The 23,691-nt window shown below is 38.8% G+C and overlaps 1 protein-coding gene across 3 annotated transcripts in view; it reads right to left on the reverse strand.

Annotated features, from left to right (window-relative positions):
* Positions 1–23,691, reverse strand: part of LOC309868522 (small ribosomal subunit protein mS35-like) — a 44,134-nt gene continuing 20,443 nt past the window's right edge. For 2 of the 3 annotated variants that reach the window (XM_082738447.1, XM_082738448.1), the window contains exons 6-8: positions 22,188–22,297; positions 19,811–19,880; positions 1–284 (exon numbers count right to left, since the gene is read on the reverse strand). In XM_082738447.1, coding sequence (XP_082594573.1) covers positions 15–284; positions 19,811–19,880; positions 22,188–22,297 — 450 coding nt within the window. In that variant the 3' untranslated portion in view covers positions 1–14. The remainder of the gene's footprint in view (positions 285–19,810; positions 19,881–22,187; positions 22,298–23,691) is intronic. The other variant, XM_082738449.1, reaches the window with a different exon arrangement.

The raw sequence follows: 23,691 nt of genomic DNA on the forward strand, positions 1-23,691 counted from the left end.
TTTTTCTAAATAAATCACATTAGATTTAATAGTTTCTTCACTGATTCTTTGTACTGAGAAAGGGTATTTTCATTGTCCCCTTCATTCTTAAGACTAACAACAGACTTTTTGTACTCTTCAACTTCTTTCGTAGCAAGGAGCTCTTCTTTATTTACATCCAGATTTTTCTCAGCAGCTTTGATTTGGAGAAGTGTTTCCAGAATATTTTTTTCAGAGGAGCTATTGTTCCATACATACTCTTCCATGTCTGCTTCAGTCTTATCTTTCTCCCATTCTTCAGTTTTCTGAAAGGAAAAAAATGAGTTCTGAAATCTGAGAAATATGATCCAAAAACAAAGTTTTGTTTTTGTTTTAGGGAAAGAGAATCTGCAAAATGTGGAGTCCCTATGGATACTTTGTATGTGAACTTTGATTTCCCTCCCTTACAGCACTGCTATCCACCTGCGCCAACTGTTTCAGGACCCCACACTCTGTAAAGTGACTACTACATTACCACTCACTAACTCTACAGAATTTATCTGGCTTGCAAATTCCACTCACAAAGCAACACTATTTCCCAAAAGAGACAGAAAACTCATTTTTTGCAGCTTTCTAATCCCTAAACTCTTAACACATCAACACTTGCACATTTCTGAGGTTAATAATAAAGAGTTGAGAAAAGACTGTATTTATCTTTGTAACATGCCTGTGGGGATGACAAGGAATACCAATCATTACAATAAAATAAAAAATATAAAATACATGTGTAATACATGATTTTTAGTCCTAATGACTTCATATATTCTGGAATTTTATTTTGTTATTATCTTTATTTTCTATTCCTCTAAGGGAAACAATTTTTGTCACTACTTGTTTTCTATTTTCTTTCTTTTTTTTTTTTTTTTTAAAGATTTTATTTATTTATTTGATAGAGAGAGACACAGTGAGAGAGGGGAAGCAGGGGGGAGCGGGTGAGGGAAAAGCAGGCTTCCCTTGGAGCAGGGAGCCCGATACAGGGCTCAATCCCAGGACTCTGGGATCATGACCTGAGCTGAAGGCAGATGCTTAACAACTGAACCACCCAGGCTCCCCACTAACATGTTTTTTCTTACAAAAGTTACTACTATGCTATCTTAGGGAACACTGTTAGGTTTTATAGTAATATAATTGAGATTCGTGATTTAGACGAAGATGTAACATTCTGTGAAAAATCAAGGAACGCAGCTGATAAATAATAAGCCCTGGTTCAATGAAGTGCTGAATGCCAGCCACATTCTTTTCAAACTAACATATTCTAACATAATATAACATATTAACAATATTTATTTCCAAAATAACATATTCTGAGCTATATACTATTATAGAATCATCCAATATTCTTAAAGCTTTTGAAGGTGGTAAACCCCGCAAATTAGAACATTTCTGAAGTATTAAAAGAAAGATTTGTAAGGCTGTCAAAATTATTTTATCTCTGAAAACTCCTCTTGAAAAAGACCCCAACTTGAGCAGACAGAGCTCCAAGTCTGTTCAGAATTAAGTGAGTACCAAGGAGTCGGTTTCCACTTCTGCCTCCCTCCTGTCCCCAACCTCACTATTCGAGTCCATGAAAAAAGAAAAAGCACAAGAGGGGCGCCTGGGTGGCTCAGTGGGTTAAAGCCTCTGCCTTCCGCTCAGGTCATGATCCTAGGGTCCTGGGGCATTAGGCTCTCTGCTCAGCAGGGAGCCTGCTTCCTCCTCTCTCTCTCTCTGTTTGCCTCTCTGCCTACTTGTGATCTCTGTCTATCAAATAAATAAAAATTTTAAAAAATCTTAAGAAACAAAAAAGGAAAAGAGAAAAAGCACAGGAAATGCATCCCTCAAAAGGTAAAGAGGAGCCCCACCAACTGCAAATAGGCCCCTGGATATGCCATGGACTCAGCTAACCCCATTTGGGTTAACTGAAGGCAAGGAAAGAGTCTCCTCCACAAAGAACCTTAAGAAAAAGAAATCCTGTTTATATCCTTCAAACTAAATAACCTTTCCTTCAAGATAAACCAATAGGATGTGGAGTGTCTCCCTGACCCTCAAATTCCTTAGCCAAAGGGGCTATACTCACAACTCCCTATATACTGTTTGCCCCACCTCCCTATCCTGAATTTATAGCTGAGGAAAACATCTCAACTAACATTCTAGAAACATATTATCTGGTTGAGAATTAACTCTACACTCCTTTTTTAATCTGGCTGTGACTCACCCCATAGACTTGGCAAAGGGGCGGGGTGGGTGAATAATGTGAAACAACTTCTTGTATCCTGTGCATACAAGCCTGTTGCAAATAACTTCCAACAGCCAAACTCTGAATTTTACATTAAAAAGAAAACTGACAAAAATCATCCTACCCTACCTACGTTTTACTGTAATATTTGGGGAAAAAATAAATGTCAGACCCTTAAAAAAAACAAATGCCCTAAATTAAATGTATCTTTGGTCCTATCTACTCTTAGAAGTGCTTTAAATGATGAAACAGCGTCATAGTTTCTTCATAATTCTAACTTACAAATGAGTATCCTTAAGATTCCAACAAATACATTATATAAAGCACTATGTAAAACAGTCAATCTACCTCTTACTTTTTAAAAAAAGTTCTAACCTACTTCATTCTTGACTGCTAGAAGACAATTAAGAGATGAACAATTTAAAAAATTATAACTTTCACCTAGTTTTATGTGGATTTTTTCACCTATTCTGAAATAGATACTTAAAGAGGTAACAAAAGTAAATTCACTGTAATCTTCATCATTTCATTTATCTTCCGCTTATGTTTGGTGTACACAATTCTAGGCTGCTTTGTCAAAGTGTTACAGTGTGCCATGCTATTGATTCTCTCGGCCCTCAGGTGGCCAGGAGACCCTGGAGCAGCGGTGCACAAGCACCCTCTTCCTTCACTGATCTCAGGAAAGACTTTTCTCTGTGTGCAGCGACACAAAAAAGGTTAGGAAATACTGCACTAAGGGATAACAAACACTTACAGGAGAAAATCATACTGTGTTAAATAGCCAGTGGAAGTCAAAGTGACTACAATGTGTAGAAGGCATAGTTTCCTACTAATCCTACACAGACACAAAGCAGTGTTGGGCTTCAGCTGCAAGCTAAACAAAACTCATGTTTTCAACAATTCTAATAACTTTAGGATCCAAACTCTGCACAGTTGAATATAAATTCCAAGATAATGATAGTAACAATACCAATAAATTAAATACTTATATGCCACGGACCTTAAATGCTTACATACATTAATTATTTCATATAATTCTTATTAAAACCTACTGGGTTTGATGTTAACATCTCTACAGAAAGAAAATAAAGTAATATGGAAGTTAAATAGGGGCCATAGCCACCTGGGAATGTTTCTGATTTCAGAATTTTTTACATTTTAGAAAATTAATACAGTGCATACACCATATATTTTGTTAACATTTCCAGGGAAGATCAACCACAGGACACCCTAAATCAAATACATCACCATTTTTGCAGCAACATGTATGCAGTCACACTAAATGGGATAAACAAAGGCTGTAAATGTTTTCATCCATTCAAGTCTCATTTTGCCACCAAATAAGTTATGAAAAAACTAGCAATTTCCAAAGCTTTGGGGGTTACAGAGTTAGGGTGTGTGTGTGTGTGGTTGCTCAGGATCGCACAGGGAGGTGGTATGACACAATATTTAATATGGGCTTTGGTGTTTTACGAACTCCGTTTACATCCTAGCTTCATCACTTACTACTGTGACAGACTTGTGTTACAGAAGAAGTGATTCCAAGGGCTGTTCTGTGAATTAAAAGAGGTAGGGAATAAAAATAAAATAAAATAGGTAAGGAATATCCATGCACTTAGAGCAACCGGCCAAGAGTAAACACTAAATAAATGCTTGCTACGAATAAAACATAGCTTATGAAGATGAATGAAAGAGAGTGGGATTCAAATCCTTGTTAGCCTACCTACAAAATGTGTTTCTATGTCAAGGGCATCACTACCCCCATCAAACAATAAATAGAAACTTTCAGTGTAAATATAAACACAAACCAAATTGTTCGAATGTTCTGCAATTATTCCCACTCACAAAATTGTATCATTATTTTTATAATGTTTAGATAAAATAGTTAAAGAAACAAGAGGTCTTTATTTCTTATCCCTGATATAAAGGTAATGTTTTTCGTGATTCTTGTAACTTCATGTCTTCTTGATAAATGCTATCACTGATTAAATTTTCCCAATTAATTGCCTATTCTTACTAAGTTATCTCCAGTTTTCCTGCAGTCTCCTTCGGATATAGGCATTTTATGTCTAATCAGATGTAGATTAGAAAACACAGACACACACACACGCACACAAAATAGCATTCTTGTCAAGAAAAAGAAATTTACTTTTTTGAAGTCCTGAGTTAAATGGAAGAAAATATCTTTACAGCATCTTTAGAATGTCTCTGTTTTTCAAGCAGGAAAAGTAAAAGCTAATTATTATCAATTTATTTACTTTTTGAGGGAAATCTTTACTACTCATTAATGTATAAGCTTTCACAGATGAGTAACAACCAAATAGAGCTTGTCAGTGAAGAGAGAACAGAACTAACTAAAAGAGATGCTGTTCTATAAATGATATATTAGGAAGCTATTCTAAAACATCTTAATCTTTGTCAATGATATAAAGGCAGTAATACTGTCCATACTACTTGTCACGTTAGAATATTTTTCATTTCTAAGAGGTATAAATATAAAATCCTTGGGGCACCTGGGTGACTCAGTCAGTTAAACACCCAACTCTTGATTTCAACTCAGGTGATGATCTTAGGGTCCTGGGATGGAGCCCCCAGTAGGGCTTGCTCCTCAGCAGGGAGTCTACTTGGGAATCCCTCTCTTTCTGCCCCTCCCCCACTCTCACTCTTTCTCTAAAATAAATTTTAAAATCTTAAAAAAAAAAAAGATATCAGAGTTACAGAATCAGTGATGACTAGACGAATGTGAATTCCAGGCTGCAAGGATGTGAGAAGGATCCTTTTGAAAATCCTTAAACATTTTCTTTCCTGAGGGCATTTTCCAATTCTGTACAAGACTGGCACTTGGCAAATGCAGGATTCTTCTTGGGTATAGAGGAATACGTGAAATTTGAGCTGTTACACAGGGCTCTATAAAACAGACTGGAACTGAAGAATCCCAAACATGACTGGTTTTAGTTCTGGGGTTACTTATGGAGAAGCTGGGAAATCATAATCACACCTCTAAAAAGCAAAGTAAAATCCCCCATAATCTCAGAATGTTTAGGAGACAAAGTCGCACTAGAAGGAAGAAGTGTGTTTTAAATGCACAACCAATCACCCTTTTTTTTTTTTTTAATTTATTTATTTGACAGAGATCACAAGTAGGCAGAGAGGCAGGCAGAGAGAGAGAAGGGGAAACAGACTCCCTACCAAGCAGACAGCCTGATGTGGGACTTGATCACAGGACCCTGAGATCATGACCTGAGCTGAAGGCAGAGGCTTAACCCTCTGAGCCACCCAGGCACCCCCTACCCCAATCACCCTTTTAAAACATCTACCAGATTCTGTTTCAAGGTTAGAGGTTACACCAAGCTAAGCTCAAAACTTCTGAAAAGTACAAATGACTCTACAGCAGATATAGAAGTTGATTAACCAAGTTCACAATCAAAAGCCTTGAAGGCTATGCCTAAGGAAGAGCTGGATGGGATTAATAACAGTCTAGATAGAGCAGAAGTCAGAATTAATGAATGCCAAAACAGACCAACACAAAACTACATTGCTATATATATCAGATCTGTACTATGGGATTATAACTATGAGATTCTGAAATCTTTTTATATTTTATGATATAACTCCAAGATTCCCAATGATTCTACTTAACAAGTTCCAACAAATCTTAACATATTTCTTATAGACTGAATGCTTGGGTCTCCGCCCCCCCAATGCCCACCCTAAATTCTTGTAGGAATGGAACTCCCAAATGGTGGCATTGGAGGCGGGGTCTTTGGGAGATGTGGCAACCCGTTGCCGCCATTACAAGATGGCGCCGGAGAGCCTCGTAAACAAGTGGTTGGACGCGTGGCCTTAAGCTTATTCTGCCCAGCAACAAGGCTGACCTACCATAGTGAGCCACGTACCCCAGAATGAGACACGCCCCAGCTAGCCTGTATATATGTGCAGCCCTGGCTCTACCCAGGCGCTTCCTGCTTCCATCACCCTACAAACCTCAACCAAGTGCACTTCAATAAAGCGTGATAGAGAAGAATCCTGTGTCGGTGGTCTTCCTTCCTCGCGGGCGAGCGTTGGAGGGCCACAGCTGGTGCCGAGACCCGGGATAGTTCGGCGGACACCGCGGGGAGCCTAGAAAGGATTCAGAACTCTACATGCGAAGTGGTCGGCGCCGGTAAGTATTCCCCGGTATGTTATTTTGGACACTTGAGCCTTGGGTAGCTGCTATAGCTATAATTGTCCTTGCAGTTGTAGCCTTGCTTTTTTGCTTTTGGATACGTGAGTGCAAATATCCAGACTTCGTGAGCCCCATACAGGCACTATTAAAAGAGAGGGGGTTAAGGATCTCAGAGAGGACAGTCAAATCCGTTCTTAAAGACATAGATGAGTGTGCCCCGTGGTTTGCCGTGTCGGGGGACTTAAACCTTCCCTGCTGGGAAAAGTTAGGAAGAGATCTGGATGCAGCCAAGGCCAATCAGCAGCTTAAATCAGGCACCCTACCCTTATGGAGAGTTATACATGCGTGCTTACGGGACGGAAAACACGTAGAGCATCTGAAAAAGGGCAGGCGTGCTTTAGCGGAACATCAGGACAGCCTTTCGGAACCAAGTAGTATAAAGGAAGGGGGAAACAAAAAACAAATGAAGAAGTCAGAAAAGGGATATAAAAGAGGAAGTGAAAAACAAAAGGAAACAGATGATAAAAGTAAGCACAAAAAACATCAGGCAACCGCTCCCAGTGCACCCATCTACCCGAGTTTAGATGAGTTCTATGAGGAATTCGCCGCTCTCAGTGTAAAGCAAGAGAGGGACTCGGGAGATGACTCACTAACGGAGGACGAGGAGGAGGAGTTAGAGGAAGAGGCGGCTAGATATGAGGAGGAGCGATACGGACTGCCGCCTCCGGCAAGAGCTCCGCCTCCGCCTTATCCAGGCAAGCAGAACGGAGGGGCCCATAGGCTCTCTCGAAAAACGCTCAGATGCCTTGCCGAGTTCACCCCGCTAGACGCTGTTGCGTTCCCTGTCTTTGAAAACCAAAACCAGCAAAGATATCATGAGCCCATACCCTACAAACAGTTGAAGGACTTAGTAGAGGCCGCCCGTACTTGGGGGCCCAATGCACAGTATACGTTAATTTTACTGGATAGGATCACCACCGCAGCCCTGACACCAAATGATTGGTGGGAGATAGCTCGAGCGTGCCTAAACACAGAACAGTATCTAGACTATAGAGCAGTGGTTACAGAAGCCGCGCATAATCAGGCGCGAGTGAATGCTCGTACACCAAACACAGCACCCTGGACTGCTGATATGCTACTGGGGCAGGGACAGTGGGCTGATAACCAGACGGCCTTCCCGGTGCCTGTTTATCAGCAGATCGTAGAAATATTTAAAAGAGCATGGAGGATGATACCTAAACGGGGAGAGGTATCAGGAAACCTGACTAAGATAATCCAAGGACCGAATGAGCCTTTTTCAGATTTTGTGGCTAGAATGATAGAGGTAGCTGGAAAAATTTTTGGAGACGCTCAGGAGGCCATGCCTCTAGTGCAACAGCTTGTTTATGAGCAATGCACTAAGGATTGCCAGCGAGCAATCACACCATGGAAAGGAAAAGGTTTAGATGCGTGGCTAAAGGCCTGCAGAGAGATAGGAGGACCACTCACCAATGAAGGACTGGCCAGAGCTATGATAGCGGCTACTAAGCACGGGAGACGTGATGGCTGCTTCATTTGCGGACAGCCGGGACACGTAAAGAGAAACTGTCCTAACAAGGAAGGCTTTAGGGCAAAGGGACCAAATACCAAGCAGCCAGGGACATGCCCAAGATGCAAGAAGGGGAAACATTGGGCCAATGAGTGTAGATCCACAAAAGACATTAATGGACAACCTATAAATAACCCATATGTCCCGGAGTCAAAAAACATGCAGAGGGGCCCACGCCCTCAGGGCCCGAAAATATATGGGGCGTTTCAGGAGGGGATCCTTCAGCCGCCGAGAGCACCCGACGAGCCACGACAGGCTCCGCGGGGCTGGACCTCTGCGCCACCGCCGGACTGGTTTTAACCCCTCGTATGGGTATACAAGCGGTTCCTACTGACATGTCAGGACCTCTTCCTGTAGGCTCGGCTGGGCTGGTTTTAGGCCGATCATCCAGCACCATGAGGGGCTTATTGGTCCTCCCCGGGATCATTGACCCAGACTATCAGGGTACAATTAGGGTTATGTGTCACTCACCTTTTGGCATTATCCTCTGGAGTCGATATGGCCTACTTATCTTTGGAGCTAACAGGTCGCCCCATGTGTAGTTTGGAGATAGAAGGAAAGGCCTTCACCGGTCTAATAGATACGGGGGCCGACCGAAGCGTCATGAGCCAACGATTCTGGCCAAGGAATTGGCCGCTGCAAAAGGCCTCTCAAACATTACAGGGGCTAGGCTATCAAAACACACCTGAGATTAGTGCAAAAACTCTACATTGGAGGATGGAAGGGAACAAAGGGACTTTTCAGCCGTTCGTACTGGACCTTCCCATCAATCTCTGGGGAAGAGATGTCCAGAGTCAATTAAATCTAATTCTGACTAATGAGGGAACGTTTTCCAAACAGAGCAAAGATTTGATGATGAAACAAGGCTATATGCCAGGCAAAGGCCTAGGTAAATACTTGCAGAGAGAATCAGAGCTAGTCAGTCCTAGCTTGAAAAATGATAGAAAGGGATTGGGTTTGAGCGCGCTAACCGCACGCTTAAAGAACTAATACAAAAACAAAAAGGGGGAATAGAGGCGGTTATGACCCCTCGAGATCGCCTATCCCTAGCAATCTTTACTATCAATTTTTTAATTCTGGATGCCAATGGCAAAAGTGCGGCAGATAGACACGCAGAAGAGGCTGAGGCCATAAAGGAACGTGTAATGTGGAAAGATATCCTGGATAACAAATGGTATGGACCGGATCCCGTGATTAGGAGATCCAGGGGAGCTGTTTGTGTTTTTCCACAGGACCGCTCGGATCCGGTGTGGGTGCCATCACGACTGACGCGAAAGTTGGATGAAAGAACCGATGACAACACCAAAGAAGCAGACATGGACTCCAACCCTGGAGATGCTGATAGTGCTGATGATCTGCCTGACCAGAGTTGAGGGAGCTACCTTTTGGGCCGTTTCAAGAACATGGCCCATCCCCATGCCAGTCACAAACGCGACAAAAATATTACCCCATCTGTATGTTCCAGAATGTGTTTTTGATTTACCCTGTAAACAAATCAATAATAAGGTACAGCGTTATAACGCTACAAATTTCAACCTTCAAGGCACCTTGTGCTTTACCACTCCTGGAGTAGGAGTCATGGGCATGCTAATGTTTGCAGGACTACTGGTGGCTTTGTTCTTAATTCTGAGGGTAATGAGGGCTCGCAGAAGAGAGAAGGTGGCCATAGCGCGTGCCTTTGCCGCTATAGAGGCTGGAACATCTCCCCAAGCTTGGCTCAGCATGTTAAATGAAACATAGGTTGTGCTCTTGCACTCGGAGGGCTTTGAGTAGCCCATTGCACCCGAATAGAGACAACCTTGCATTTTCCGCGGGTGGTTTGCACCTAGGAGTGCACAGGGTGAGCCACCCTGAAAGTCATGAGTGTCTGCATACGGGTACCTCCGTTTCTCTCCCGTCCCTAGGCAAAGGAGGACATGTTTACTAGGGGACACTCCTCTGATTTTAGCCATGACTGCAAAATAAAAGAAAAAGGGGGAGATGTGGCAACCCGTTGCCGCCATTACAAGATGGCGCCGGAGAGCCTCGTAAACAAGTGGTTGGACGCGTGGCCTTAAGCTTATTCTGCCCAGCAACAAGGCTGACCTACCATAGTGAGCCACGTACCCCAGAATGAGACACGCCCCAGCTAGCCTGTATATATGTGCAGCCCTGGCTCTACCCAGGCGCTTCCTGCTTCCATCACCCTACAAACCTCAACCAAGTGCACTTCAATAAAGCGTGATAGAGAAGAATCCTGTGTCGGTGGTCTTCCTTCCTCGCGGGCGAGCGTTGGCGGGCCACAGGGAGATGCATAGGTCATGAGGTGGAGCCCTCATGAATGAGATTAACACCCTTGTGAAAGAGCTTCCAGAGAAAACCCTTGCCCCTTCTGCCATGTGAGGAGACAGCAAAACGATAGCTGTTTATGAAACAGGAAGTGAGCCCTCACTAGACACCCAACCTGCCAATGATTTGATCTTAGATATCTCAAACTTCAAAAAAACAAGAAACAAATTTCTTTTGTTTATAAACAGACCAGTCTGTGGTACTGTGTTATAGCAACCTAAATGGAATAAGACAATGTCTTGTACAAATAAAAATCAAAACTTATTTTTTAAGTTTGCAATAACAAATTTTGGGAAATTTAGTCTGGATCAATTTTCTTAAATAAGTTTATTTATTTATTTATTATTTTTTAAAAGATTTTATTTATTTATTTGACAGATCACAAGCAGGCAGAGAGGCAGACAGAGAGAGAGGAGGAAGCAGGCTCCCCGCTGAGCAGAGAGCCCAATGCGGGGCTCGATCCCAGGACTCTGGGATCATGACCTGAGCCGAAGGCAGAGGCTTTAACCCACTGAGCCACCCAGGCGCCCCAAATAAGTTTATTTAAAAGCCTATAATTTTCACCATCTAAAACATAATTTTTCTATAACTTCAAACTTAAAGAATAGTGTTAAATTTCACAAAAATAATCTGATACCATAGACTTCCTGATGGAAGAGCACAATACTAATTACACAGTAGTTTTTAAAAAGTCAAAATAGAATCTGATGAAGCTCTAGATACAACTATCAACTTAAAAAATTATAGTATGGTGATACAATCAGCAGAATTCAAATGATGGGAAAGCCCACAGCAAACAAGAGCCCAAGGTTTCTTCAACAAATAAATTGCAATGAAAGAGCTCAACAGACAAAACTCCCTTTCGGTCTGTGACTGCTCCTGCATACTCTTTCACAAAACATTTCCTGAGAACCCACCATGTGCTAGGCAGTACGGGGAGAAGCAGGATGTCTCTAGGTACCCTGGCTAAAAATGAATGTTTTCATATCCAAGCATTTTAGAAAAAGGGTACCTATGCTTGTTCGTATTAGGCATCTGCTGATGAAATAAAAAACAGAAAAAAAATCCTCATTATTCAAATACAATAATAATGTAGTGGAACAAAATCCAATTTTTTAAAAAAGATTTTATTTATTTATTTGACAGACAGAGATCACAGGTCGGCAGAGGCAGGCAGAGAGAAGCAGGTCCCCGCTGAGCAAGGAGCCTGTTGCAGGGCTTGATCCCAGGACCCTGAGATCATGACCTAAGCCGAAGGCAGAGGTTTTAACCCACTGAGCCACCCAGGTGCCCCCAAAATCCAATTTATAAGCTAATTCTTTTCTTTTCTTTTTTTCCTAATTCTTTCTTTCTTTTTTTAGAGAGAAAGGGCACATGCTAGCAGGGGGAGGAGCAGAGGAAGAGGGACAAGCCAACTTAGTGCTGTGCACGGAGCCCAACTGGGGGCTTGATCCTATGACCCTGAAATCATGACCTGAGCCAAAAATCAAGAGTCCAACACTCCATTGACTGAACCACCCAGGCACCTCTAAGTTAATCATTTTCTATGAGGCTAAATACATTTTGTTTTTGTGATTTAAAGGAGTCTATTACAGAAAATTTCAAACACATACAAAAGAGATAGCACTATATAAACTCTCACGTACTCCTCAACCAGTCTCTCCACCGCAACCCCAAAGATTTTGTTTATTTATTTGAAAGACAGCAAGAGAAAGAGCAAAAGAGATAGAGAGCATGAGTGGGGTAAGGGGCAGGGAGAGAAGCAGACTCCTGGCTGAGCAGGGAACCCAATGCAGGGCTTGATCCCAGGACTCCGGGATCATGACCTGAGCTGAAGGGAGATGCTTAACCAACTGAGCCACCCAGGCGCCCCAAGAGTTTCTTCTTTTGAAGTGTAGCTGCAATATATTAAAGTATAAATAATATCATCTTCAAATTACTGGGTGGCAATTAAAAATATCACTAAGCTTAAATTGATCACCATTTAGGCAGAGTTTGATTAACCTATAGACTCCTATTTTAATACTTCAACCACTAAACATTTATAATTTTAGCATTTAATTTGTATGAGTGTGTATATAATACATATACACATATCTGGGCTCTCTTTTTTCTTCCCTGCCTACAACGAGAGAACCTGCTCTGACTACAACCCTAGAGGAAGCAACCTTTCATTCTACACGATCTGTTCTCCTTTCTACAAAGCCTCAATTATTCATTTGCTCAATAAATCTTTATTGCACAACTACCCTGCCAGGCACACACTGTGCTGTCCTGCAATTGCCAGTCTAGTAGGAAACCTGGAGTTGAGTAGGAGCCAATCAAATGGAAGACTGCAACCCCAGCAGAGAAAAGAGCATCCAGAAAGACCTGGAGATAGCAAAGACCTCAGTATAATCACGGAACTGAATGGAGGCCAAGGTGAGGAAAGCAGCATGGGATGAATATAGCTATTAGAATACTTACTTTAGAATACTTACTACGTATGTCAGCACCATACATACAATAATTCACTTAACTTCCACAACAACCCTATGAGGTAGTACTATTACTATCTGCTTTATAGACCAAAAACTGAAGCCCAGACCCATTAAATAATTTGCCAAATCATACTGCTTTTTAGTGGCAGAACAACATATTCCAAGGAACACAGATACACTGTAAAAAAGAATATAAAGAACAAAAGAATAATTTAATTGCATCTATCACCTTTTTGTCCTCTTGTAAGCATAAATTCAATACAAAGAAAAACACTGCATTCCATGCATTGGTCAGTGTATTCTGATGTAACAGAAGGCAAAGAAATAGCTGTTCCACTGAACACACAAAGTTGTCACCTTTTACCATCTTAATTACAGCTCCCTTTGCCTAGAACATGAATCACAGTAATATTCCACTTCTCATGATTATAAGTAAGGCATTGTGCTACATGAGGAAAAAACAGTTTAAGCATTAGAAGAAAATTCAAGTTATTTGAAAATCATAAAAAATAAGAAGAGGTAAATATCCATAGTGGATTTTTTACAAAAAGAAAGACTACTGCCAATTCTTTCAGTTACCATGGCCAAATGTTTAACTGAGTATGTCAAGGAACTCGATTTAATTCAGATTGGTTTTTTAAAAATTTACTGAATGCTATTTTGTCAGACATTGTACTCGGGGTTGGGAATGCAACAATAAATGAAAGATACGTCCTTCTCCTCAGTAATCTCACAGTCTAACAGGGTCAGTCAGACAATTACCATAGAAGCAATAAGAAGAATGCTAACAGGAGGAGGAGGAAAGGATACACTGATAACTTCTAGGACGGGCTACATCTGAAGTGTATTAAAAGATTCATATGAATCGGCAAGGCTGATCAATTTGAAAAAAAAATCATAAGCAGAAAGAACAGCATATGTAAAGTTATAAAAGAACACATTATGTTCATTACGGCTGAGATACAGAATACATAGCTTATATTTCCTGAGAACTGGTAATGAGGTGGCAAACTGTTGTGAACAGACAGGCTATGTAGGTTAGATTTTATCCTGGGTAATAGGGAACCACTCACTGAAGGACTTTATAAAGCAATATGACACAATAGATTTGCTTTTTAGAAACAATTACTTTAACAGAAATCCAGCAGATAGACGGGATGGGAAAATCAATAAGGCTATTATAGTTAAAAGATGATGAAGACTCAGAGTGGTAGCAGTAGGCAACAGGAAGAGAAAATATTTTTAAAGGATGTAATATGATGTTTTCCCTGACAGCAAAGAGAAGTGTCACCTTAATTGTGCCATCATCCAAGAATACAGAACAGCTGCCTATTGCCTAACACATCAAGTCAAAAAAGTCTGTATCATGGACAAAATTTTTTGCCCTTCTTCTTTTTTTTTTTTAATGATCTTATTTATTTATTTGAGAGAGAGAGCAAGTAAGAGGGAGCATGAGAGGGTAGATGGTCAGAGGAAGAAGCGGACTCCCTGTGGAGCTGGGAGCCCAATGCGGGACTCAATCCTGGGACTCCAGGATCATGACCTGAGCTGAAGGCGGTCACTCAACTAACTGATACTAGACACATATACAAAAACCATCTTAAAAGAGATATACCAGCCTTCTGTGTAGTTTCTTTATTAAGAAGACTCAAAGATTGGGGAAATTATTCACAATCAGAACTTATATCAGACTCCTCTGTGGAGACTTTAAAATGAAACCTTCCTGAGTTTCACCACTAGAGATGTTAATTATGTAGAGTTCATGGATCCGTCATTTAAAAAAAGCTTCCCAGGTGAGTCTAATGCAACCCCTACCTGAAAACAGGTTAGGGGGATAAATTTTCTTTCTTTTTTCTTTTTTTAAAAAGATTTTATTTATTTGAGAGAAAGAGCACAAGCAGGGGGAGAGGCCAAGGGAGAGGGAAAAGTAGGCTCGCCCCTGAGCAGGGCGCCTAATAGAGGGCTTTCCATCCCAGGACACTGGGATCATGACCTGAGCTGAAGCCAGAAGCTTAACCAACTGAGCCACCCAGGTGCCCTGGAAATAAATTTTCAACTGTCAATTGTTCAGTTTGAGAACATAGTAAGCTAGCAGCTAAAGTGCAGATTTGATTTCATCTCTTATTTAATAGTCTGTTTTAATGGAAGTCAAAGTTGAATAACACTAAATATGATACCATGGGAAGAATATGAACTTTGAAGCTGCAGTTCAAGTCTCGAGTCCCTCAGCCAACAAACTCTGTAAACTTGAGAAAAACTATGTATCTCTCTAAATCTTGATTTCTCAATTTATATCATGAAGAGGTTGTAACAGATAAATCTGATTCCTGATCTTCAAAGTCAGTACTAATTTAAAATGGATGGACACACTAAACACTATTGTGTTCAGAAAAAAGACACCATTTTAAAGCACTTTTTAAAAATGGAGCTCCTCAGAGCACCTGGGCAGCTCAATCAGATAAGCGTCTGCCTTCGGCTCAAGTCATGATCCCAGGATCCTCGTATGGAGACCGGCATGCGGCTCCCTGCTCAGCGGGAAACTGCTTCTCCCTCTCTCCCCTGCTCATCATGCTCATCTCTCACTATCTCTATGTCAAATAAATAAATAAAATCTTAAAAAAAAAAAAAAATGGAGCTCCTCTCTCACTCCTCATCCCCTTTTTGGTTTCCTTTTTATTTTTATCCAGGGTGATCATTTGGAAAGCAAAGGTAAAAAAGAAAGAGACACAGGTGACTCCTGGAGCAAGACTAAAAATTTCTTTTAAAACGAAAGCCAAGGGGAGCCTAGGTGGCTCAGTCAGTTAAGTGTCGAACTCTTGATTTTGGCTCAGGTCATGATCTCAGGACTGTGCTACCAAGCCCCACATCTGGCTGGGTGCTAGATTTGGAGCCTGCTTAAGATTCTTTCTTTCCTAGAATGAATGAAACAAGATGGGATTGGGAGGGAGGCAAACCATAAGTGACTCTTAATCTCACAAAACAAACTGAAGGTTGCGGGGGGAGGGGGTTTCCGAAAGGGGGGTGGGGTTATGGACATTGGGGAGGGTATGTGCTATGGTGAGTTCTGTGAAGTGTGTAAACCTGGCGATTCACAGACCTGTACCCCTGGGGATAAAAATACATTATATGTTTATAAAAAAGAAAAAGAAAAAAAAAAGATTCTTTCTCTCCTCTCTGCTCCCTCTCTAAAAATAACAATAACAATAATAAAAATAAAAATAAATTAAATAAAGGCCAGATGTGCTATTTGCCTGGAATCAAGGAAAAGGTAGCAAGTAAGCACTCTTTATTGTTACTGCTCTACTACAAATGCTCAGACTCATCATGGGAATCCAATTAATGTATTTAGTTATTTTTTTCTTTAATAAACACTGTAATATTAGTTTATGCATAATTAGATTACTCAGAAGTTTATGCATAAATACATTTCACATTGAAAAGATGTACCCTGTTACAGCAGCCATTATTTTTCTATAATACAGAGGATACTAACATAGTCAAATATAAATTAGCATCAGGAAATAAACTCATAGAAGCAAATGTTTGTGGAAAACTTCCAAAACAATAGGGAATTAAGAATACTTTGTAAATATTTGAGAAAACATAATCAAATGAAAAGCAAACCTAATCTACACATAAATCATACATCCATGAAAATTAAGTATCTCAAACTGTTGCAAAGATATTTTTTATAAACTGGGCACAATTATGATTGCTGATTATTAACAATTTTATGAATAGATCATTAAGCTAGAACAGTAAGCTAATCATTGCTAAGATCTAACAAGTATGCTACGTTTTTACTAAAAAGGGAGTTTGATACTTTGTCACCTTACTTTTGAAGACTTCTACTTCAAAAGGCTATGGAAATCGGCACCTGGATGGCTCAGTGGGTTAAAGCCTCTGCCTTCGGCTCAGGTCATGATCCCAGGGTCCTGTCAAATAAATAAATAAAATCTTAAAAAAAAAAAAAATGAACTCTGAGTCTGAAATTACCTGACTCAGAAGTTTGTTATGTGGCTTTCCAGAACCAATTTAGTATAAAGCTAGATGTAGTTTTGACTAGCAATAAGACTATCATGGAATCCACATAAGACAGTTGAAAATTCAAATTTAAAAAAGGAACTATTAGTAATTAAATATCAAATTATTCAAGAATCCTTGGAATTTGATTTCAGATCTCTATAAAGTAAGTGTTTTTTTCTTCCCCCAGTGTCTACCTTTTGTGCAAATCATTTTACAATGTCTCATCTGATCATTTCTTAACTTAAAGCTTGTGCAAGCTTTAAAGAATATCATGGCACGAAGTTAAAATCTAGGAAGTTTTGTTATTATCAGCATGTCAGAATGCTGAGAAGGATACCTGTTCTAAAAATTCAAATACAACAGGGTACAGATCTGATTACCTATATAAAGTCTCTGTCAAGGTAAATGGGAATAAATTAATTTGAAATCCAAAGACAAATCTTTCTTCCTTTTAGTATTAACAATAATGTTAATAGCCACCATTTACTGAGAGCCTGCTACCTGCCAGACATTTCATGCAAATTCTACCCGAAAACACTTAGAAGAAAAGTGAACCTAGGAGGCCAAATAGCTGGCCAAAGCTACATAAGAAGTAATGGAATTCAAATCCAGGTCAATCAGGTTCCAAAGGATAAAAGTTAATTCACTCCTATGCTAACAACATGTCATACTGAAAGACTGAAACAAATTTCTACAACTCTCTTTCCTTCTTTGAACTGTGGAAGGATAAATGGTCTAAAGCATGTCTCATCACCTCCTAGCACTGCCATAACCATTCTTTAACTCACTGCTTGAAGTCTACGGTATGTGAAATCTATGCTTTTCAACATTTACTTTGATACTTCCAAAGTTAAACTGTTTGAATAGCATACAGTAGTAAATTTCTTTATCCTCAAGTCTAGATGAACACGTTTTCATAGAAGTTTCCGAACTGTGTGCTACATAAAATCAACTACTTTCCCCTCAACACTTAGAGGTAACCTCCACAAAAAGGTTAAAAAGCCAGAAAATTAAGAGCAGCTTACTTTTAGGTATTAAATACTCCGAAACTAGTTAAAAAGAAATGGATTAAAAGGGGGTTCTCTAAATATTTGATTAAATACCAGTTTGGTAACATCAATTTCAAGTCTGAATTCCAGAAAGGAAGGAAAGTGAAGGAAAAAAGAACTTCAATTCAATAAAAATTCTGTTCCACCAGCTCTGCAAAATTTCACGGCTCATCTGCATTCTCTTAAAGCTTCTTCATTGATGGTACTTATTTAGAAAGGATTAAGAGCCAAGTTTAATACAGAAATTATTTAATTATATCTGTTTAGGACAGATGTATGTGGCCACTTATTCTGGCATCAAAGTAATTAGCATTAAAGATCAAAGGCTACTTGTGTGAATCCAGAATACAAACTTGTTTGGATTCTATGTCATGGAACCACAGAAAGAATCCAGTAAGTCAACTTTCACTGAATTTATTTATGCCTGTCATTTCCTTTGGGGCAAATTCAATTTACAGGCTGCTGGCAAAAGAGACTCAAAACTGGTCAGTTTTTATTGTTTGGTATTAACTCTTTCAGGATCAGCCATAGAGCTATAGCTAATTCAACCATGTTGCTGGTTCAAAAGAGAACTTAATTACATTAAGCCAAAGGCATTTATAAAATCAACTGACAGGAAAGAGAGATTAACTGCTATTATGATGTTGCTCCTGAAGCCAGGAACTAGAAAATCTGGATAAAGTATGATAATTAGAATACCTCAGAAGAGAAAAGCTACCAGCTACTTTTTGTTCTTTAGTAACCTGGCAACAAAATTTCCTTTTCTTTTCTTTTCCACTTAAGCTCTTGTGCTACAGTTTTACTGTTATTATGAAGAGAATGCTGTGAGCAGTCTGGAGAATGGTTGCATGTGTTTACTCAATTACAACAACTCAGGGATGGCAGGAGATTCCCAAGGGCATCTAATCCAACTATCTATCCACAGAGAGTGATCCTTTCACCACCATATCTCCATTAAGTAGCCAAAGGATGGAATGTTCTCTACCAATTAAAAGTAGCACACTCCATCTTTAGAGGACTCTCTTAGAAAGTTTGTACTCAGTGACAAAGTCTGTTTCTCTATTGCTTTTACCTTGTTGTAATACCTAAAAGTCATGAAAAACAAATCTAACCTTTCTTTAATATGAAGTCCTTCAAACATCTAAAGAGAGTGACACTCTCCTATTTCCATTCCTTCATATGTTCCTAATAGAAAATACTACTGAGTCCCATGTCTGTTAGGCAAGCTGCAAAAAAATTAATTTATGCATATTTTAAATTATTTTAATTTTTAAAAATAATATTTAAAACTTTGAGTTACCCAAACTATTAGATACCAACTTTAAATTAGTAAGTTGATGCTCAAGCAAAAACTTCCTTATAAATAAATGTGTATGCTTGTATTAAATCTCAAAAAACTCAGACACAAGACTATTTTTAATACTAAAATTAAATAAATAATTGCCCTTAATTGTCCCTAATGTAAACTAGTGAAATGTTCACACAAAAGGCTATGTATTAACTAAAAATTTTAATAAATATTTAAAATACCTTTCTATAAAGTTTTGGGGCTTTGTTATGAAGTTTATTTGAACAGCAGGATGCATTCTAAATTCTTGAGTTATACAGATGAACTCCCTTCTATAACTTTGATAACTTTCAGCCAAAGTCAAACAAAAGAAAAAAAAATTCAGATCTTCTAAACGAAGACAGAAACTCTGAATTTTAAAGGCATTTAGTATTTGGTCATCTGATTTCTGTAAGATGGAACTGAGATGGACTGCATAATCTATTTCAAGGTCCTCAATTTCAATGTCAGTAGAAATTATTTATAACATTTCATCTGTAGTTTAGTGGTTCATTAAATCCTCAACTGACTAACTGTCACAGACTGTTTTGAAATGTTAACACCATCTAAATTATCCTGACAAAATTATTAAACATTCACACACAATCACTTACCCAAGACTCATGGTATAAAACTGTTAGCAGATAGAGTGCATAATCATAATTCTGTCTCTTTAAAGGGCACCTGTAAGAGAAAGAGAGAGAAGAAGTCAAAATTTTAAAAATTCAGTACATAAAATAATTTGCAAAATATACAAACACTAAATACAAAGGATAACTTAGATTCAGGTATTCTCTATATTCAGGGAATATCCTACCTTTTATTTCTCTTTGTTTTCATCACTAATGGGAGTTATTTGTATCTGATAATAGTTTTACACTATTTTTAATATGACTGTGTCCAATCCAAGTGCCCTTCACAATCTTGGGGCTATGAGTCTGCTGGACAGTGTGAGTGTATCTACTGAGTTCATTTTAAAAATAGAGATAGACTAAAGACAGTGGCTAATCAAAACGTTCATCTTGATTTCTCCAGAGCCAAGTTTTAAAAAAAAATAAGCTATACTATTCAATGCTATACTGAAGTTGTTGTATTTAAAATAGAATTAATGACCTAATACTAGATAAAACTTCTATATAAATATGAGATAACAAATTAAGCTTTTAGAAATCATTAATTCCAATTTCTTTAAATATAAAATAAAATCATCATTTGACAGGAGCATATCGGTGGCTCAGTAAGTTAAGCATCTGCCTTTGGCTCAGGTCATGATCCCAGGGTCCTGGGATGGAGTCCCATGTTGGACTCTGCTCAGTGGGGAGCCTGCTTCTCCCTCTGCCTGCTGCTCCCCCTGCTTGGACTCACTCTCTCCCTCTTTCTGTCAATTAAATAAATAAAATCTTTAAAAAAAAAAAACAAAACCATCACATGACAAGTGACTTTAACAGTACTCTGCTTATTCTACATATTTAGGTTTAATAGTTCTCTAAATAGTTGCTACCATAAACACACACCCACACCCACCAACACTGGAAAACTTAGGGAAAAACTCTGTCAGATACTTACAGAATTTCAAAGAGCAACATTTTAAAAGTAATTTTTTAAGCTGCACAAACTAAAAACTCAACCTTATTTTACATTTTCTAAAGACAGTAAAAAAGAATATTACTAATATATCTCAAATCTATTTTCCCCCATACTATAATACTCTAAAACCAGGGTTCCCAAGTTTTTTCCACCCCTCATTATTGCCTTCATTTATATATGCCATACTACTTCTTCTCACCATTAAGAAGGAGGACATAAAACTTAAATGACTTCCAAGAGCTTTGAAACTAGAATGGGAAGGGAGAGAAGATATCTGCCCACTTGCTTTTCTCTAAAGGCAGGTCTTTATATTTTGACATAATTCAGAAACAGCCAAATATGGTAAGATAAAAATAAAATAATCCTGGGGCACCTGGGGGCTCAGTCAGTTAAGTGTCTGACTCTTGATTTTGCTCAGGTCACGATCTTGGGGTCACAAGATCATGCCCCGTGTTGGGCTCCGTGGTGGGCATGGAGCCTGTTTAAGATTCTCTCTCTCCCCCTTTCCTTCTACCCTTCCCCGCCTTCCAGAAACAGAAATAAAAAAACCCTTTTGTAAAAACATACCAATAACCCTTCTTCACCTCAAATAACACAATTTATAAATTCATATGAGGTAAATTTAATACTGTTTTTATGAAGCAAATTCACTAAAATTCTTATTTACAAAATTGCCTGGGTAAATTAAATTTCTGTATTTAATCATTTAAATTTTAAACTGAAAGATCTTTGACTTTGTAAAAATCAGTTTAAACCTTAATCACTAGCCAATCACACTTTTGTAATCTTCTGTTCTCTTCTAACATCTTCCCTGAGTCTTATTCACATGGATATATTAGAATGCAGACTGAAAAATAACAATAATAATTTAACTAGGCAGTTAGGCAAGCCTCTCCATGTCCATAAAGAGGACAGCAACAGTAGACTAGTGTGAAGATATTAAACACATGAAATGTAGGTGGCTGGGTGGCTCAGTTGTTAAGTGTTTGCCTTTGGCTCAGGTGATGATCCCAGGGTCCTAGGATGGAGCCCTGCATCGGGCTCCCTACTTGGTGGGAAGCCTGCTTCTCCCTCTTCCACTCCCCCTGCTTGTGTTCCCTCTCTCACTGTGTCTCTCTCTGTCAAATAAATAAAATCTTTAAGAAAAAAATAAAATAAATAAACACATGAATGGGACAACTTCACTGACCTAATACGTTAGTTTATGTTGATGTATAAGGCTACCCCGATTTTTTTTTTATTGTTTTAATTTCTTTTCAGTGTACCAGAATTCATTGTTTATGTATACCCTGATTTTCAATGTAATTTCTTAAGGAAAGGACTGCCAGAAGACTGGAAGATAATAAAACAACACAATGACCAATAAAAACAACACAATGACCAATTGGCTGAACTTTTCTTTACCTGTCTGTTTTGATGGTAAGTACATCTGTAGTCTTGCAGTATCGCTCTCCCACAAGTTTAATGAGTTTCTTCTTTGCATGATCATCTAAATTCAAACTGGAAAGTTTAACCTTAAAAATACAAGAAAAAGTTATTTGAAAAGAATTATTTCAGATACTTTGTTTAGTGAAAAGAAAACCCCAAAAACCCAGTATCAATATCATTTAATGTTAAACTAACCAAAAAGAAACTTTTGCAACCTGTACTGTTGTCTATGTAGAGTTAGCAAACGGCATGCATTATGAAGCCTGATCTTACTCATGGGGAAAAAAAAAAAGGAGGAGGAGGAAACTGTTTTGAGTTGAAAGTTCTGGGCATTAGCATCTTTCCTGTTAAAACCAATTAAGTCTCTTAAATAAATGATATTACAGCTTATGAGTAGCACTAAGAATTAAACTCAATTAGTATTAGTAAAGCTGGAATATAAGAATACTGGGATAAAACAAAAATGCTTTAAGATATTTCCACCATGCAATTATGAGACTTTTATCATTGCAACTTGCTTAGGGATATTTATTTTAAAAGGTACAGGTATCTCATGGAAGATGGTACAGAGCATTCATGAAGGATCAAGACATTTAAAATTCAGCTCGACATTTCTCAAAATGTTAATACTAGTCCGAGAGGCCGTTAAGTAGAATTATTTCTCGGGGCGCCTGGGTGGCTCAGTGGGTCAAAGCCTCTGCCTTCTGCTCAGGTCATGATCCCAGGGTCCTGGGATCGAGCCCCACATCGGGCTCTCTGCTCAGCAGGGAGCCTGCTTCCTCCTCTCTCTCTGCCTGCCTCTCTGCCTACTTGTGTTCTCTGGCTGTTAAATAAATAAATAAAATATTTAAAAAAAAAAGAATTATTTCTCTAAAAAGGCTATTTTTGTTGATTATATTCAGATAATACAGAGTTAAACTGGGTTCTTTATAGAAGGACTTCTTAGAAGTGGTAATATGCTAATGAGCATTCTGAAATTTCAAGACGCAGGGTTCTTATGTAACAATTTCCAGATTTATCTGACCTCATATTCTATTTTTCAAGGGACAGTTCATGGAATTAGTCTTCCTTAAAACATATTTTGGGAAACACTGGACTACATGAACAGTTTTTAATTTGGAGAGAATTATGGCATGGATTGAAGGTATCTAAAAGAAAACTAGACTTGACATAGAAAAATAGGTTAGATATTAGAATACAGTTAAGTAAGGTAAGCCACACACTGTTTTTCCATGGACGGCATTAAGAATAAGAAAAATCCATAACTATATGAAGAGAAAAAAAGGCTCAATAAGATTTTACAATCACATCTACTTCTCGTTAGCTTCAATAACCCTGCACTTCCCTCAAGCCTTTATAGCAGAAGAGCTTATTTATTTTTCCATTTTTCCCACTAGCCTGCAAACTCTCCAGGGTAAGAACGGTATCAGTCCCATTTTTGGTGATGGCCTAACACTTAAAGAACATATGACATGTATTT

The sequence above is a fragment of the Mustela nivalis genome, assembly GCF_964662115.1.
Source record: "Mustela nivalis genome assembly, chromosome: 7".
Lineage (NCBI taxonomy): Eukaryota > Metazoa > Chordata > Mammalia > Carnivora > Mustelidae > Mustela > Mustela nivalis.